The sequence below is a fragment of the Equus przewalskii genome, chromosome 1 (genome assembly GCF_037783145.1).
Source record: "Equus przewalskii isolate Varuska chromosome 1, EquPr2, whole genome shotgun sequence".
Lineage (NCBI taxonomy): Eukaryota > Metazoa > Chordata > Mammalia > Perissodactyla > Equidae > Equus > Equus przewalskii.
This window is the reverse complement of record NC_091831.1, coordinates 5,905,401-5,920,335: the sequence shown is the minus strand read 5'-3', so window position 1 is coordinate 5,920,335 and position 14,935 is coordinate 5,905,401. Positions and strand designations below refer to the sequence as shown.

Here is a 14,935-nt window from a genome sequence, read left to right as displayed (position 1 = left end):
CTCCTGTTAAGCCGTCACTGATTTAAAGAACCATTTCCTATAGGTTTGCTCTGGAGCCTCTCCTGCCAAAGAAAATGCACTCCAGGTCCCAGGACAAGCTGGACAAGGACGATGCGGACAAGGAGAAGAAGGACAAGAAGAAGGAAAAAAGGAACAGCAAGCATCAAGAGATATTTGATAAAGAATTTAAACCCACCGACATTTCCCTTCAGCAGTCTGAGGCTGTGATCCTTTCAGAAACGGTAATTTCACGGGGACCGTCCCCTCACTCTGCCGTGGCTGCTGGACCTGCCTTTGCTCTACAATCAGGCAATGGGGCTGTCAGTGGGGGTTTATTGAACTTGCTATAAAATAGTCACTTGAGAATCCGGGGTCTCCCTCAATGCCCCCCACCCCCCATACACCCCACAGGTGAAAGGTGAGCTCCACAGGTGAAAGGTGAGCTTCCTTTCTCAGGGAGATGCTTGTTGGCCTTCATCTTCCATTCCGAAGGGGCTCAGGCGGGGTCCGCTGTTGGCAGGACCCACGCATTTGTAGGCTCTCTGCAGCAATGTCGGACTGGCTTCCAATATATGTCTGATATCTCCGAAGGTGAACAGGAATGCTCTTGTCAGAAAACAAACAGTGCTCTGGGTCAGCTAACACCTTTCCCTCCCCCCTTCATGACCAGAAATCTCTAAGCCACAGTTTCGCCTGGGTGTTATAATCTGCTCAGCTAGAGTCCAAAAGCCCCTTCCTGCCAGGTTCCACTAGCTGCACACGGTTCCATGTCATCCTCCGTGCTTCATCTGCTCCGTGTTTAAATCTCTTGGCCATCTTTCAGGAGGATTTTCGGGGACTTAAACCTGACACTTGCTGGTTAGTTAACATTAAACATGGATCCCAGGGAATCTCGTTTATTCTGGAGTCCAGGGCGTGTGATGGCAGTGACACCCAGGCAGCACACTCTCGTCCCTGGGCTGGGCAGGGCGGGCGGCTGCTCCCAGAAGTGCACAGCAGCATTTGGAGTCTGAGGGCAAAAAAGAGGTATGGACAGCTTCTGGAGTGAACTTTATTCAGAAAGGGCTATTTGTAGACTGGAAACTAAATAAAGAAGAGGCTCACCCAGGCTGTCAGCTTCAAAGGTTACTTCAGGCTTGGAGCCGCCTCCTCCTGGAAACTGATGGGCGTTTGCCTGTATGGGACCAAGAATGCCCCTGCCCTGGGCAGGAGCCCATGACCTGTCCTCGCTGTGATTGAAGGGATGCTTGATCGAAGGGCTCAGATGGGACCGCTTTTTGATAAGACATACCTCGCTGCTTGTTTATTTCTTGAACACCAGAGGGTGTACTTCATCCAGACTGCCTGCCACTCAGACCCGTGGTCCCATGTTGCTTGGCTGTCTAGAGGCAGAAGGCAAATCCGAGAGCCACAACATGGCCTCCTAGAAGGCGAATGCCCTTCTGAGACCTGAGACTCAGCTCTGACTGCAGCTGGTCTGTGGGTTTCATGGCAGCACGACAGTGGCCAAGGGTGTCAGGGCCCAGGGGAGGGGCTGGCCAGAGGCAGGCATTACACGCCCAAGCGCTGAGCCTCAAGCATTGGGATTAAGAGATTTCTGATGAACCACCCGTATTCTCTGTCCACTATTCTGGAGAGTTGAGATGCCAGCAACCCTGCTGGGACTGGCCAAGATCCCCTTCTCTCAAGCTCAGAATTCTCAAGTCGCAAGACAGCATAACTGGGTGGGGAAATTAACAGAAACATATTTTGAATATTTACTAAGTGCCAGACACTGTGCAAGTCTTTCATATATTTTTATTCAAGCTCCATTTTAAGATGTTAAAACTGAGGGCCTCAGAGAATTTGAGCCAAGTGGCAGACTTGATCACAATTAAGTTATATGAAAAGATGTCGAAGGACTTGCCAGGCACTTGACCATCACAGTACAAGTTCTTTCCCTCCCTGCTGTGGCCCTGTTTTCCTGCAAGGACACTAGCAAAGACGGGCTGAGTTCAGCACAAGGTGGGCCTCCCCATAGCTGACCCAAAGTGCCCTCAGCAAATCCACAGAGATGCACCAAGGTCAGAGCACAAAGCTTGACACTTCTGTCGGCCTCTGACAGTTCTCAGAATGACCACAGCTGCAGCTCCAGGGGCCAGGAATTCTGACCTCTCACTGGGAGCAGATTACTGTTCTTCATCCGGCCCAGCTACTTGTTTGTCCGCAAAGGGGCCTCTTCCTCCTGGTGGCAGGTGCTAGCAAGGTCCTCGAGTACAGTAGGCACCTGGAGGTTCCTACGCGCGTGTCCATGTGCCTGTGGCTGGCCCAGTACCCTAGGGTGGAGCAGGTGGGTGAGTGGGACCCCTGGGAGGGGGCTTTCCTGGACCAGATGCGGCAGCCCCATTCCCTGGGGCAACACCACGCCCCCTGGTCTTCCCCAGGCCGTCTAGGGTAGCCTTTGCTCTTTGCCTCCCACCTGGCCTCCTGAGCTTCTACAGAGGTTTCCTCTGGTCTCTCCGTGGGGCTGGGTTCAGCTTCCCACTTGATTTGCGTCATTAACAATTTCATGACCTTTAGCTGAGCCTCTCTGAGCACCAGGTGGGAGGCCGGGGCTCTCCAGGTGCAATTTGCCTCTCACCAGTAAGACATCCTTCAGCTCTCTGAATCGTAAGAAAGTGCCCTTAGGGAAGGGCGGGAGAAGCACCTAAACAATTCCTGAATCCCTGTCACCAGTCCACAAACACATCCACGGAGATCCCAGAGCTTCACCAGGCAGGCCCCGACCTCCCCCAGCGAGGCCGCAGGGAACTCATCAGTTCTGCAGATGACGGCTGACGCCTGGTCTCCGGGATCTGCTCCATCAGCATAGGATGGTTCTGGGAGTCAGCCTGTTGCCTGTGTCCCCCAGTCACCCCATTTACCAAAGCACTTAAACCTTCCTCCCCTCCTTCCAGCTTCAGCAGCCTCCAAACAGGCCCTCCTTAGCCTTTGCAGACCACTTAGAGGGCACACATCGCAGTCCACCTACTCTGCTGCTGGCCCTGACCAGCGAGACCCCCTGACCCCAGCCAGGCCCAGGAATCAGGCCGCAGCCCCAAGCCCAGAGCCTCCTGCCCTTCTTGGTGGGGGCGGGGTGGAGGGGGGATTCCTCCTTTTTGACTGGGTTAGTAACTTTTCTAATTCCTCCTACCTCAGCAGTTTGGAATTGGTTGTGTTCCCCAGGTCTGATGATCTGAGACCAAGTTGTAAGAAATACATAAATAAAACTTCTCAACATAACAAACACAAGAAGGGGGCTTAGATGGGGAAATGTCAGTTACATTTGAGAGTCAGAGACTGGCAGGAAAAATGTGGCGAAAAGTAGAGAGAAAGAATTCCTACTCAGCAATAACATAGCATGAGAGAAGAAACAGGAAATGGATCAAGAAAATCCCTCAGCAGGTTTCTAGACTTTTTCCTGTAGCTGCCAAGAAAGCCCAAGAAATGAGGAGCAGGCCTGAGCATTCCGGTTGCTGAGCAGGCCGTTTATTCCATTCTTGACCCTTGGGAGGTATTCCTCTGTGCTCTCACATGGCCCTGAACAGTGCAGCAATCTTCTGCCTGTTTTACATTTGTGTTCAGGAAACATGTGATGTGGGATCCACCCCCAGACTGTGTAAGCAGATTATTGTGAGGCCCTGTTTAAGTTTTCCAGACCCCAGACTGGGGGCTTCAACAGCAGAAATGTACTGTCTCGTAGTTCTGGAGGCTGGAAGTCCTAGACTAAGGTGTCGGCAGGGCTGTTTCCTTCTGAGGGCTGTGAGACAGAATCTGTTCATGCCTCTCCCCTGGCTTCTGGTGGTCTTACCAGCAATCTTTGGTGTTCCTTGGCTTGTAGAAACATCACCGCAATCTCTGCTTTCATCTTCACATGGTGTTTTCCCTGTGCGTGTGTCTCTGTGTCCAAATTTCCCCTTTTTATAAGGACACAGTCATAGTGGATTAGGACCCACCCCAATGACCTCATTTTAACTTGATCATCCGCAAAGACCCTGTTTCTGGATAAGGTCACATTCACAGGTGCTAGGGGTTAGGACTTGTGGGGTGACACACCCCAGCCCATGACAGACCCTAACTATGCTCTTTCTGTCCCTCCAATACAGATAAGTCCTCTGCGGCCCCAGAGACCCAAGAGCCAGGTGATCAACGTCATTGGAAGTGAGAGGCGCTTCTCAGTGTCCCCGTCGTCACCGTCCTCCCAGCAGACACCCCCTCCGGTCATGCCAAGGGCCAAGCTCAGCTTCAGTGTGCAGTCCAGTAAGAGGAACCTTCTCTGTATTCGAATCCGTGACCTTGTTCTGTGCTTCCCTCCTGATCGAAGGCTCTAGAGTTAGAGGCACTTCCTCTCCTTCCAGCAGATGGAAAGAGTTTTGACAAGCACCTGACTTATTGGGAATGTCCCTTAGGACTTCAGCAAATCAGGCCAGAGCCCAGTCCTGGGCTCCTGAGTTCTGTGGGTGGACAGTGTGGGCCCCCTCCAGGCTCTCAAAACCCCCTGCCTTGGGAGGAGACTTGAGAGGCCCATGGAACAGTCTCCCTTTTTGTATCACAGGGTAATGAGTCATGCGAGGGCCTTGGGCCTTCTTGTATCCAGGAAGAATGTAAAGTGAGGAAGCACTTCCGGGCTGTTCTGAAGGGCTAAGGGTATAGCTTTGTTTTCTCGTCTTGTGCAGTTTCTAGCCTGCCATAAAATGTTACCACAAACGTGGTGGTCTAGAATGCAGAAATTTATTCTCACAGTCTGGAGGCCAGAAGTCTGAAATCAAGGTGTCGACAGGGTTGCTTCCTTCTGGAGGCACAGAGGGAGAATCTATCTGTGCCTCTCTCCTGGCTTCTGGTGGATTCTGGCTGTCCTTGGCGTTCTTGGCCTGTCACAGCATCACTCCAGTCTCTGCCTCCGTCTTCACATGCCCTCTTCTCTGGGTTTCTGTGTCCTCTCCTCTCCTTATAGACACTAGTCGTTGGCTTTAGAGGCCACCAGAAATCCAGGATCCCATCTTGAGATCCTTAACTCATTATATCTATGAAGACCCTATCCCCAAATAAGGTCATATTCTGAGGTTCTGGGTGGACGTGAATTTTGGAGGAACACTATTCAACCTACCGCAAGTGATAACCAGCTTTTCGCAACTAAAGTCAGGCCCACCAGAGGAGGAAATCTTGGTGCAAAGAGGGTGGTAGGGAGTGAGGGCGGCAGATCAAGGGAGCCCAGAAGAACCCACTTTCCTTCCTGGGGCCGGAGAGCACGGCCCTGTGGAGTGGCTTGTGCAAGGCAATGAACGATTGTCCTCAGCACCTGGTTTTCTTCTTGCTGAAAGGGCAGCAGCAGCGATTCTGGAGACCCTCGGGGGAGGGGTCAGGGCTGCCTCTGTGGATGAGCCTCATTAGTGAGCGAAGAGTTCTCTGGGTGCTGGAAAGGAGGTGGTCTCTGGGTGCTGCCTCTTCACATCCTTACACTATTACCATGTGATCTTCTTCTAAAAATATTTTATTAATTTTATTAAAAGTAGTTAAAAACAGGTACCATTGTAGCTGCTGTGGAAAACACTTTGATGGTTCCTTAAAGTTAAATACAGAATCACCATACGCCCCAGCAAGTCAGCTCCTAGGCATATAACCCAAAGAATTGCAAACAGGGGCTCAGACAGATACTTGGATGCAAATGTTCATAGCTGCATTATTCACAGTAGCCAAAAGGTGGAAACAACCCATGTCCATCAATTGATGAATGGATAAACAAATGTATGTCCAGAGACATATCCATGCAGTAGGATACTATTCAGCCATAAGAAAAAATGAAGTTCTAATACTTGCTACAGCATGGACAAACCTCAAAAACATTAAGTGAAATAAGCCAGACATAAAAGGACAGATCTATGATTCCAATGATATGAAACCACTAAAATAAGGAGACAGAAAGTAGATTGGAGGTCTTCAGGGGCTGTGGGGAGAGATGGGGGAGTTATTGCTTTGTGGGTAGAGACTTTGTGTTTGGGGTGATAAAAAGTTTTGGAAATAGCGGTGATGGTTGCACAGCATTATGAATGTAATTAATGCCACTTTTTTGTGCACTTCTTGCTCCCACGATTCAATGGCAAGGCTTCCTTATACATTGACACAACGCTTCCTGGGAGGCATTTTCCTAATGAAGGATTTTTCATTAGATGGATCATTGTGGAAAATTCTGCAAGAGGCCCATCAGGAAAAATGTTTATTTTCCTCTCTTTTAAGATAAAAGAAAAACAAATTATTTCTAAGAGTCTCCGCACAGGTTGAGAAAATATGCTGTCAATCATTATTCCTCCATTTGAAAACGGCTGCTTTTTCAGTTTACTTTAAAAATCAATTGTCCTTCCCCTTGGCTTATTTAAAGCCACAGCCACAGTGACTGCTGCCGCTAATAACTTCATTTCATACAGTCGTGGGTTTTCCTATAGGAGAGAGATTTGAAGGGCAGGTGGCTGGCTTGTGCTGCGTTATTACACTTCACTTAGAGAAGCGCTCTGGGTCATAACTGCAGGAGGCTGGCTACACAGTCCTGGCTGGGCTTTGAAAAAGGCAGGTGTAGACAGGCCTGTGACACCCAGCTGTTTAGATGCCACCGAGAGAAAGGGCCTGAGGAGGGATCAGAAGGGGCCTGGGGTTGACATGGCTGTTTTTATAGTGCATCAATGCCTCCTTTAAGAGCTGGTTTTAGGTGTCTCATGGAACTTGGTGTTCTTTCTAGAACATGCCATTAGGAGGGGATCCCACCCTCTGCCTCCTCTACCCCTCCATTCTGTCCTCTCTGCCCCATTGACAAGTGTTTCTTGGGGATAAAGTGTTTCTGCCCCCCGCCCCCCCCCCCCCCACCACCACTCCCAGAGGGAACCTGAAGCAGCCGCCTGTGCATTCACGGCCCACGGGGATGTGGATGTGGTTGTAAACGGATCCCGGTTTTCCAGGTTTGGAGCTGAATGGCATGACCGGGATGGACGTGGCTGAGGTTCCGCCTCCTCTTCCTCTCAAAGGCAGCACGGCAGATTATGGGAACTTGATGGAAAACCAAGACTTTATCGGCTCACCGACGCCTCCGCCCCCTCCTCCTCACCAGAGGGTAAGTCGTCGGGAATCTGAAAAATGGGTTTTTACTCTCTTTCCCTCCACAAGGCAGATATCTCTCCTTCCTGATGTAAGTGTGTTTCCTCTGGGCTAGCCTAGACTTGATTTTGAGAAAAGAGGTCAAAGCGATCAGGTACGTGCCATCTGTAGTTCTGTGTCATTATGACTACACAGACACACACGTTCAGATGTGGGCCTCAGAACGAGAAAAGGGGAGAGAAGATCCAGACGGATCGAAGGGCCAGCCTCATCACCATGGAGGCCTTCTCCTTGAGGTGCAATTCTTGTGGAAGCTTGATTTTTGAAAAGTAGCTTTTCTATGAAGCGTTTGTCTGACTTTTTTAAGAAGTTGGCCCATGTTACACTGCATGGCTGCGGGCTCCTGTTGGATACCAATTTGGCCCATGACAAGCCTGTATCCCCACAATTCCTCAAGGCAGCATCATCCTCGTGTTGTTGACTCTCAATGGGGACAGGCACTGGCTGCATGGAAAATCTTCGGAGGAGAAGCCAGATATGGCTCCACTTTGGGCAAGCCCTCTGAGCTCCCTGAGGCCACCCCGCCCTAGCTGTGCCTGCAGCCCTGAAACCCTTCCTGCTTAGATTTGGGGTGCTGGCTGCCATAAGCATGAACAGCCAGCTCAGATCCTCATCAGCGCTGGTCCCCAGGCTGCCATCCCTTTGGAAACTCTGTTTTGGTCATTAATCTTGTCTGATGTGCTCACTGTTCAGTGGCCTCTGGGCCTGCCTCCTAAATGCAAATATTAGATAAAAGTCTTAAAAAGTCATTTAAACCAGCACCTCTGTTACCAGTTGGCAGTTCTAGAAACATTCTTTTGAGATCTGCCGCCTTCCTCTCCTGGTTCTCAAGGCTGCTGTCACATGGGGTTCTCTGTCCCCTGGGTGGCCGTGTCCGAGGTCAGCGCGCAGGTGGAGGAGCACATGAGAAACTGACCCGGCAGTCAGGGATGCGCCTCCAGGCTTGCCCCTCCCCGGCCACGTAATTCATAGCCTTACGATATTAAATCAGTGCCGTCGGAAGAGTACGGTCTCCCTGTTCCTATGTGCAGCTGCTCAGCCTCCAAAAAGCAATCATGGCAACAGAACTGCTGTAGAACATTGAAGACGTGACGTTGTTCTGTGGCTGCGATTTTTTTCATAGCAGTGAGGCGTGTTTTTTTCCCTTAAAAAACAATAAAAAACCTGCATGCTCTTTTTTTTCTGGAGACTTTTTCCCTGAATGTTCTACAAGTTTATTATCTCTCTTCTTGTGAGAGGAGTAGAAGAGAGAGGGGATTTATTTACAGTCTGTGAGTTCGATTATTCCTTTTGTAAGAAAACCAAGTAAGCAGTGGGGCTTCACCTTTGGTGCTGAGGGGGTGGATCATCCTTCTGTGGCTGCCACACCTTTCAGATCGGCCCCCCGTCCCTAGAGATGCCATGAGGGAGGACTGGCCCTGGAGAGGGGACCAGTTGCCCTGTGATGGCTTTTCAGGAGGCTGGACTGATTCTTTACAGCTACAGAAATGTAACATTGACTGACTACAAGTTAGAACAAAAGGAGACTCCGGGAGTCGAGCAAGAACATTGATTGGTTGGTGTGTTGTTTTCCTAACAGCTTAGTTAACTGATCGCAGCTTTGATTTATTGGAAAAGCAGGAACGCCTCCAGATGTCCCTACATCAGTGAACCGAGGGTTCTCAATTTGGAAGCACGACCAAGTCCGTTTTTGTTACAAATCATTTCAGGGACAACATTTTATCATCTCAGTTTCTTTGATACATCATTCAAAGTTACTGATACCACGCACTCTTGGTTAAGGAAGGAAGGAGCATGGACAAACTTTGGCTGCATTCATAAAGGAGTTGTGAGTGCAATTAGATTAATTACCCAAGCCTCTTTGCTGTTTGTTTCTGGTTTGATTTGCTTGCAGCACAAGAGCACATCCAGGTGACACGCTCGTGGGGTAGCATGTCATAGTTAGTTGGAAGTAGTTGGCTTTCCAGGGTGCCTCCCTTTGCGCAGGCCCGAGAGCTCTTGTAGGATAATGATCGCTTGTCTGCCATGGGGAGTGATCGATATCCTCCTGTCACTCTCATTGATCGGCCTCGGGCTTGTAGTCAACTCTATCTCTAGTTGTCGCCACTTTACGCTGTCATTCTTTCAAAATGGCTCTTACAACCAGTAATCTGAGCTATCGCTCTGCTTGATAGTGATAAACCTGCCAGGCTCATATTGGCATAAAGGGTGTCTGTGGCGTTGCACTTGTATCCGATGGTGTCAGCCCGGCCCTCCTTCTCACCATTGACCTACACTCTGGCTTTCACATGTAAACAACCTTTTGATCAGACTTCAAAACAGGTGTTTCTTTTAACCGTTGTTATGAACTTAAAAAGACTTACGAGCCTATTATTTTCCTTCCCTTTTTGTAATGTCTATCATTATATCTGTTCTAGTTTTCCACATGTAGACTCTTCTCTCTGTTGAGCACTAGGTCATCTAAGTATTTACTTGTCTGTGGGTCAGGAGGAAATTTGGGCACTGAGTGAGAGACTACTGCATCACTGTTCTGTCCTTGAAACTTCTTTTCTCACCTTGAGCTAAATGTGAACCTCCACTGAGAGGCTGTTAGAAATTCACTCCCCCCTCAGTTAGATGGTCGCGCTCTTGACTTCACTGGGTTTATGTTCTGCCTGAGGCTGCGCCCACTTATCCTGGTCTGTTGTTCATCCTCTGCTCATTCATTCGGTGGTCCATCGGCTCACTCGTCACTTCTTCATTCCTTCGGGTGTTCGTGTGTTCGTTCATCATCATTCAGCTCCCTCTCACTCAGTTACCTGTTTGGCGAACACATATTTACAGCTGCTGTATGTCAGCGTCTGTGATGCCCACGAGGGTGTGAAGCGAGAAGGCAACAGCTGCCCTCAGTCATTCACCCCCCACGGGTCCGTTAAGCAGGGGTTTGTCCATCACCTTTACAGTGGTCAATTCGTTCTTGGGAATCTAAGGCAAATGATGGCCAGTGGCCAAACCCAGCCTGCCACCTGATTTTGTAAATAAAGTTTTACTGGGACACAGCTGTACCTGTTTCTTTATATAGTGTGTTTCTCTCATGGAGAGTTTAAACATCCCCCTAATCTTGTTCATCCCCATCCGTTTGCGGTTTTGGGAGCGACTGTGGATGAAAAACTACCTTGTAAATGGGTCACTTGGATGGTGGCCACAGGTGCCGCCCATGGCCTGGCTGACCTTCTCTCATGTGGCCTTTCCAGTTCTGAGAGCAAGGGAGCACCTCTCACCCACCCCTAGGAGCATCTGCAAGGACTTGTTTGTCCCTGAACAGTTTAGGGGCATCCCCAGGGTCAAGAGGAGGGACCCATTGGGTCTTCATCGAGGCAGGCTCAGCTGTGACCCCACCAGCTGCCTGGGTGGCTCTGGGTCCTTCTTTGGTCATATTCACTTGCTTTAGCCATTTAAACTGCCCAGTTCTGAAACCAGTTCATTTCCAGGGGCCCCCAGATAAATAGCACCTGGATTTAAATTGCCACGCAAAGAGCAGCGGTTAGACTTCTCAGGGGCCGTGCAGACTTCTGCAGTGCCCTGTGAAGAGCAGTGAATCAGATGCCAGAAAGGCCTGTCACCCCCACAACTTGGTCCCGAGTGTAGCAGACCTGCCAGACCCGAGTCATGCAGAGAGGGCATCCCCATCCAGGGGTGCAAATTAACTCTCCCTCTCCACTGTCGTGCCAGGTCACACCCCACCAGGAGACCAATCCTTTCCTGTCAGAGCCTCCGTAATGTGACATCTCCCTGGTATTTGTGTCTTGTAGCATCTGCCACCTCCGCTGCCCAGCAAAACCCCGCCTCCTCCCCCTCCAAAGACGACGCGCAAGCAGACCTCGGTGGACTCTGGGATCGTGCAGTGAAAGCAGCAGGACGGTCTGGAAAGAGCGAGCCATCATCCCTCCTCTCTGTCCGTGTCTTCTTCCGTGTCTGGCGTTTACCTCGTTGGGGCTGTGATGTCTGACACTTAGTGCAATTGCTTTTCCTTAATAGGAGTTCATTTCTAGCCGTGGAGTGAGTGGCCTTTAGCCTCGGGGAGCAAGGTGCATATGGGTCTGGACGTACTGTTGTGTTTATCAAAACTGGGGGCTTCTGAGTATGTCCGTCTTGAGAGAGCCTAAGTCTTGCCAAAAGTCCTTTCTTTTTGTGCCAAATGACATGTTGGCAAAGAGCTCGGTTGGTCTGAGTTTAGCCCAGTAGGAGAGGTTAAGCCATCACCCTTAAGAACTGTGTAGCAACCAAGCTTCTGAATCCTCATCTTCTCTCCATAGGCCAACCCCCAACTTACACTCGAAGGACCTTTTATCAAACCCTCCTCGCTCCAGCTGGTGGTGTGACTTTTGTTGGTTGAGTGTCTTCAACCTACATCAGGCAATTAAGGTCAACCCTTTCAGGGAAGTTCCTGATTTCCTTTGGGATAATTTAAAATAGGGTATTTCTCAGCTACTGAACAGTTACTAATTTATGGAGTGGAAACACCATTAAAAATACTGGATCAAGAGGAAAAATAAATATGAGTATAGGAAGATAAATTTTCTTTCTTTTTAAAAAAAGAAAACATATACCACAAGAGACGGTTTTAATTCGGTGAATTCTTTTTGTCCTCATTCTGTACAGAAGTTTGTATATATGATGGTTCTTAGAACTTGTTTTAATTTTTGTGGTCCTTCGTTTATTGTAATAGACATCCACAAATGATTCTCAATATGTGTTCTTAATTTTTAACTGCTGGAAATGTAAAAAAAAAATGCAAATTAAGTTTTGTTGGTTTTTTTCAAAGCTCCAAAGTCCTACAAATGTTGGTGGACAATGATTTAAAAGAACTAACTTTGTACAACCTAATTTTTTATTCTATCACCTATATTTTTTTATTCACTATAATCATGATACTCTTCTAGTAGGCTCAAAAGTTAATCATTGACAGTGAAAAATAAAATGTTATTTAAAAAGACTCACATTGTCTGACATACTGTGTTTTTATCCCTTGATGTAAAACACAAATGCTACTGTTTCTATTCTGCTTTCTTAAAGAGCTTTGTGACCCACATTTGTATTGTGCGCATCTTCCCCAAGAAGTGTACTTCGCCACCCATTAATTGTCTCTGATTTGGGGTCCAGATAGACAGCACCCGTGTCCCTCTGTGTGTCTGCCTGTCCTTACAGATAGAGCAGAGCAGAGCCTAGCGCTTGCTGAAGCTTTCTCCCCTCAACCCGACCCCAGGGCTCTCTGGCTGCACGTCATTTCTGCCTCCTTTTAGCCTTTTCCGCTGCTAATTTGAGAGGGGGCTTTGTTTAGTGGCATGTGTCATTTATTTTGGGAGACATCAGACATCAGAGCTTTCTCTGGACCTTAGGTGGCAAGAAGCAAAGAAGGCAGTGGGCTCCTCTTTGGGATGTTAAGTGCTCTCACCCGCTCATTTTAGCTCGATAGCTGCCCCCCCACCCCCGCTTTGTTTTTATTCCTTGTAAAGATTCAGTTCACCCCCAGCAAATGTTAGACACATGTGAATATGGAATTTTTTTCTTTGTGAATCCTTACTCTTTGACTGAGACAAATTTTCATCCTCCGTCAAGTTGTGTTAGAAATTGGATATTATCCACCTTCCTAAAATAATTGCCTCTGCTCCACAACCTGGGAGAGCACAGGAGAGGCCAGCCCCTGGCTGGGGGTGATTTTTGGATAGTCAGCATTTCACGTTGCATAGCTGTCACCGAAAATTGTAAAAAGTAGTTCCTGGTCCTGTTTGGAAAGGGATAGTTTTTATTCTAGAATGGCATCTAGGTTCTAGTTCTCACCCTGCACCATGACCTCCTCCAGAAGTCACCCTGGCTAGTCCCCACACTCTGGCTGGATCCTCTCCCACCGGCTCCTCCCACCAACTGCTATGGTGGGCTCTAGAGCTGGAAGGTAGTGGAGGACACGACAGTTAGGAGGAGAAAACTGGACACATTTTATATATGTTTCAGAAATGTGCTAATACAAATTGTAAGTATGTGAATATATTCACAAAGAAGTGAACTTCTCAAGCGATACAGACACAAAATTTCTTCACCTTTTAAATCCAGTGTTGGATCGCAAAACTATAATAAAGGAGAAACTGGCCTCGTTGTCATCAAGTGCCTTCTTGAGACATTCCTTCCGGAATGAGGTTCCCGGGGCACGGCTTGCCTATCTAGATGCAATAGTGTATTCTTTATGCCCAGAAATGGTGTTTCTCAACCTTTTTTCATTATTGCCTCCCAAGGAGCCTTTTTAGACATTTATTTCTAATCATTCTCCCATCATGAAATTTTGTACAGGTGTACCATATATCTACTTATGGACTTTATGTATGTCTATGCTTTTTACATTAACAAAGTAGGATTTTTTTGGTCCCCTCGGAGTGATAATTGCCTTATTGAGAATGCATACTAAAACGGGAATGGTGAAGTTCGTATGTTCTATTTTTGCTTTGGTTTCCAGGAAGCTCAAAGCCAGATTTAGCTCTCACACTTTCAGTTAAATTTTGGTTTTATTCTTCTGCCTTCCAAAATGCTTACTGGTCTATTACAAATCCATCCATCCAGTTTAACATGTGCATGCCTCAAATCTTTATTAAAAGATAGTATATAAGCTATAGTTGTCAGGTGGGAAAGTCTTTGTCTTACTTAAAAATCACCCTGATGCTTGAAGATTGCTCCCTGGTATTTAAAGAAGTCATTTTTTAATCAGTGCTAAGATTAGTCTTTCATGTAAAGATCTGATCTCTTTCAATTCCTTACAGAGTTCGTTATCTCCAGCTCTGGATTCTTTTATGATATTGGGCTTTATGTTCCATGTTCACCAAAGTCTTTGTTGTTGTAATGATTTTTTTTCTTTGATTTAACTTTTGCTTTTTAGTTCTATCTCTAATTACTTTTTAGTAATTAACTTACTTTTTAAAGTCTGTTTGGGGAATTTTACCTTTTTTTTTTCTGCCAGTCTGCCCTTTCCGAGTTATTTGAACATCTACTGTTCAGTTGGTGATGGCTCAGATAAACTTCACAGGCAGCCTGTTGGTTCAATAACCCTTTGCTCCCAAATAAGGTAGAACTGATGCTCCCTGCTTCTCTCTCACCAACACAAAGAAGCACCTGCTCCAGCCGGGTCCGGCGACGGCCTCAGTGTGGTGGGCCAAGCTTGGGAGGGGACGCGGGGACTTCATGGAAGTATGACGCACAGCAAAGCTCCTTTTGATAATGCTGATGAGTTAGTGTGAGCCCTGGGCAAAAGACTTGTGGTGGTTAGTTAGTCTCACGTGTCAGCTTAGTGAAGCATAGCACCCAGTTATTTAAACCCTAATCTAGGTATTTCTGTGAAGGTGTGTGGTAGGTGTGGTTAGCATCTCCGATCAGTGGAGTTTAAGTAAAGGAGATTTTCCAGAGAAGAAATTCTGCCTCAAGGCTGCAGCATCAACTCCTGCCCGAGTTTCCAGCCTGCCGGCCTGCCCTACAGACTTTGGACTTGCCAGCCCCCATAATCATGTGAGCCAATTCCTTAAAATATACCTCACCGTCGCTTTTTTTGTACACGTATCTCCTGGTGAGTCTGTTTCTGTGGCGAACCATGGCACAAGCGTATAATGAGATTTTCAAAACAAAACAATTCACAGAAAAGACGAAGGGCGGAGCACAGCAAACCTCTAGTGAAGGGGTATTTTGACAGAAAGAGGTGACTTTAGAGATTCCTGAATAGAAGCCCAGATTTTCGAGACCCCAGAGAAGCCACTCA

The 14,935-nt window shown here is 47.8% G+C and overlaps 1 protein-coding gene across 2 annotated transcripts in view; it reads left to right on the top strand.

The window, feature by feature from the left end:
* DOCK1 (dedicator of cytokinesis 1) overlaps positions 1 to 12,136 on the top strand; it is a 503,206-nt gene extending 491,070 nt beyond the window's left edge. For both annotated transcript variants that reach the window (XM_070566542.1, XM_070566478.1), the window contains exons 49-52: positions 44 to 242; positions 4,125 to 4,278; positions 6,966 to 7,117; positions 10,953 to 12,136. In XM_070566542.1, coding sequence (XP_070422643.1) covers positions 44 to 242; positions 4,125 to 4,278; positions 6,966 to 7,117; positions 10,953 to 11,048 — 601 coding nt within the window. In that variant the 3' untranslated portion in view covers positions 11,049 to 12,136. The remainder of the gene's footprint in view (positions 1 to 43; positions 243 to 4,124; positions 4,279 to 6,965; positions 7,118 to 10,952) is intronic.
* The last annotated feature ends 2,799 nt before the right edge of the window (positions 12,137 to 14,935 follow it).